Below are 3051 nucleotides of genomic sequence, written 5' to 3'. Positions count from 1 at the left end.
AGTAAAGCAAAATAAAGCCTACAGACATCCTAGTCTTCAGCGCAGCAAAATATTCTCGGGGGAGAAGCTCATCATGGTGCCTTTGTGCTTGATGTTAAGCACTGTATCTCAGTGGCTTTTATTTATGATATATTTTCTTAATTAATGAGATACAGCAGGATATAAGCTCCTGCTTAAGACTTCAGGGAATTTCTTAAGACACCGCTTTACCTTTTTCAGCCTAACACCCATAAGCAATTGTTTGAAAAGGTGGTGTCACATCCCCAAATCCCGTTCTCTGGTTGTACTGTAGAAAAATGGAGTCCTTTGTGAAGAGTTATTAATATGATAGGTTTTCTGATATAAGAATATGGTTGGAGGGAAATTAGAACTATGTGGTGAGGGCACCCCCCTTTTTTAAGGGGTGGAGACTATAGAACTTTTTCTGTCTACATAAGACTAACGTGGCCTGTGATTGGGTGGAAGTTGTGAGGTATAATAGAAAGAATACAGATGGCAGTCAGAGGGCCATGGAACCGAATCCTCAGTTTTACGATTTATTAGCCGGGTGTGGTGGCCATGGGAATGTGCGCTTTAGACGCCCTACTGCAGGGTGTGTAATTGACCAAGGGCCCCGTCTCTGCACTTGCACCAAGGCCAGGCTTCCCGTGGGCTGCTTCCAGTCTGTGATGCATGTGTAGGGGACATAAGGCAGGCATGGAACACAGGAGACTCTCTTGCAGGCCAATTTTGGCTCTAGAACTCCTTGATGGCCTTGCTGAACCTTCCTTGGACTGCACGGCATTCCAGGACACTGCCACTCATCCTCTTCCCCTCTCTACTGTATTCATGGTCAGACTTGCATTGTGGTCTGTCCAACTTCCTCCCTCTGTTCCTTACACAGATATTTCTCCTAATAAAATCCTTGCATATTTAATCCTGTCTTGGTGTCTGTTTCTTGGATTACCTGGACTAACACATGGAGTGACCTTAGACAAGTTACTTCATCTTTGAACCTGTTTCCTCATCTTCAAAACAGGGTGAATATCTGTTGCATGGAAGTTATAAGAATGAATAAATGTGATAATGCATGAAAAGCTTTTAACTTTGTGCCTGGCAAATACAGGTGCTTTAAAAATGTCACTTTTCATCCCTTTCACATCTTCTCTTTTCCTTTGCAATGTCCCTACCAATGAGGTTAAATATTTACCTGTGCACATCTGACCTGTGGCATTTAGGAACAAATGAAATCTGGGTGTAATAAAATCGTCCTGTTTAAAAATAAATTTATTTTTCTAAAATTTTTATTAAAATATAGCTAACATACAATATTATATTAGTTTCAGGTGTACACAATAGTTATTCAACATTTATAGACCTAAAGAAGTGAACACCATGATAAGCCCAGCAACCATCTGATACCATACCACGTTATCACAACATTATTTGCTATATTCCCTATGCTGTACATTATATCCCTGTGACTTACTTGTTTTATACCTGGAAATCTTAACCTCTCACTCCTCTTCACCTTTCCCCTCCTTTTTAAAATTTTCAATTACAGTTGACATTCAATATTATTTTATATTAATTTCAGGTATACAGCATAGTGATTAGACATTTATATAAAAAGTATCCTCTTTTAATTACAGTCCTTTCCCTATCTCATTAACTGCTTCTCAATTTGGGGGAAGTCTTACTTTGCAGACCTCTCTGAAATCTTTGATCTGTTTAATAACGTGGGTTGAAAGGAAAAAAAAAATAGCTGCAGGGGAAAATCTGATTAAACTTTGTATGCTGGATTTATTACTTCCTTCAATAAGGTTAATGCCAAACACTTTACCTTATCATCCAATTTCCGGGCATTGAATGCAAGTTCAACATAGTCATCATTGCCAGATAATTCCTCAGCAATCACCTAAAGGAAAAAGCACGTATCAGCTGTGGTAGCGGTTGGATCCCTCAGCCCAGAAATTCATAAACAAATTCAGCTCATTTTTGGTCCAAAAATCAACAAAGACATGTTGGGCAGGAAGCTTTCTACAACCATAGTGAACATGGCACAGCATTCCCAGGTGTATAAGGCAACTCCCGAGAATAGGCAACAGTAGATAACTAGATTTCACTTATGCTGAGCATGAGAACACAAGAGGTGGGGCATAAACTAGAGGGAGAGATATTTGGAACAGCAATTACAAAGATTTTCATTCTTTAAAAGTCACACTGCATTGGGTGGTAGATAGATAGATAGATAGATAGATAGATAGATAGATAGATAGATAGATAGATAGATATTGAAAGATCTAAGCCCTTAATTCCCAAGACAGAGGATTCCTGAGAAGGATTTTGATATAAGTGAAGAGATAATACTATCTAAGAGCCTCTTTCGTAATACATCACTTTCCAATATTCAATAGCCAGTGACTCTCAAAGCCTCACAGCAGAAATTGATGGAAAAAAAAAGAGTGAGGAGAAAAAAAACACAGTAACAACAACAACAACAACAACATAATCTAGGGACCAGTCTGTTGCATATAGGCTAAGCCATTTATAAATAATGTTGAGGACTTCACATGCATTCAGAGGCTATAGCACGTGGATACCCTTTCCAAATTGGTTATGTTGAGATGCTGAGATTTAATTCAGTTTTATGTCCATTCTATCTGAGCTCAATTTTCCCATGAGGAGTTGGGTCCATCTGTTCTGAGTATACACTGGTAGCCTCTGAAATTTGTATTTCATATCTAACATTAAAACTAAAAAGGTTGTCTAAAGAGGGAAAAATGCCCCCTTCCCTCCCCAAAGTGTAAGCAACTGAGGAGTAGGAAAAATGAGTTCAGATACATGGTAAAAACTCAAGAACTGCTTTTTATTTTTTATTTTATTTTTATTTTTTTATTGTTAGTTTCAGGTGTACAGAACAATGCAATAGTTAGTTATCCTTTACACCCCTCACAAAGTAACAACCCTCCTCCTCCCATCCACTGCCCTCTCACCCCCAATATCATACTTATCTATTACAATTCCATTGACTCCATTCCCACACTCTACTCCACATCCCGTGACTATATG

General features: G+C 38.5%; 1 protein-coding gene across 1 annotated transcript in view; it reads right to left on the bottom strand.

Annotated features, from left to right (window-relative positions):
- CPNE4 (copine 4) overlaps positions 1–3051 on the bottom strand; it is a 490556-nt gene that overhangs the window by 117706 nt on the left and 369799 nt on the right. The window contains exon 8 of the mRNA XM_019630989.1: positions 1823–1897. Coding sequence (XP_019486534.1) covers positions 1823–1897 — 75 coding nt within the window. The remainder of the gene's footprint in view (positions 1–1822; positions 1898–3051) is intronic.

This window comes from Hipposideros armiger, unplaced genomic scaffold (genome assembly GCF_001890085.2).
Source record: "Hipposideros armiger isolate ML-2016 unplaced genomic scaffold, ASM189008v1 scaffold_969, whole genome shotgun sequence".
NCBI lineage: Eukaryota > Metazoa > Chordata > Mammalia > Chiroptera > Hipposideridae > Hipposideros > Hipposideros armiger.
This window is presented reverse-complemented; position numbering and strand designations above follow the sequence as displayed.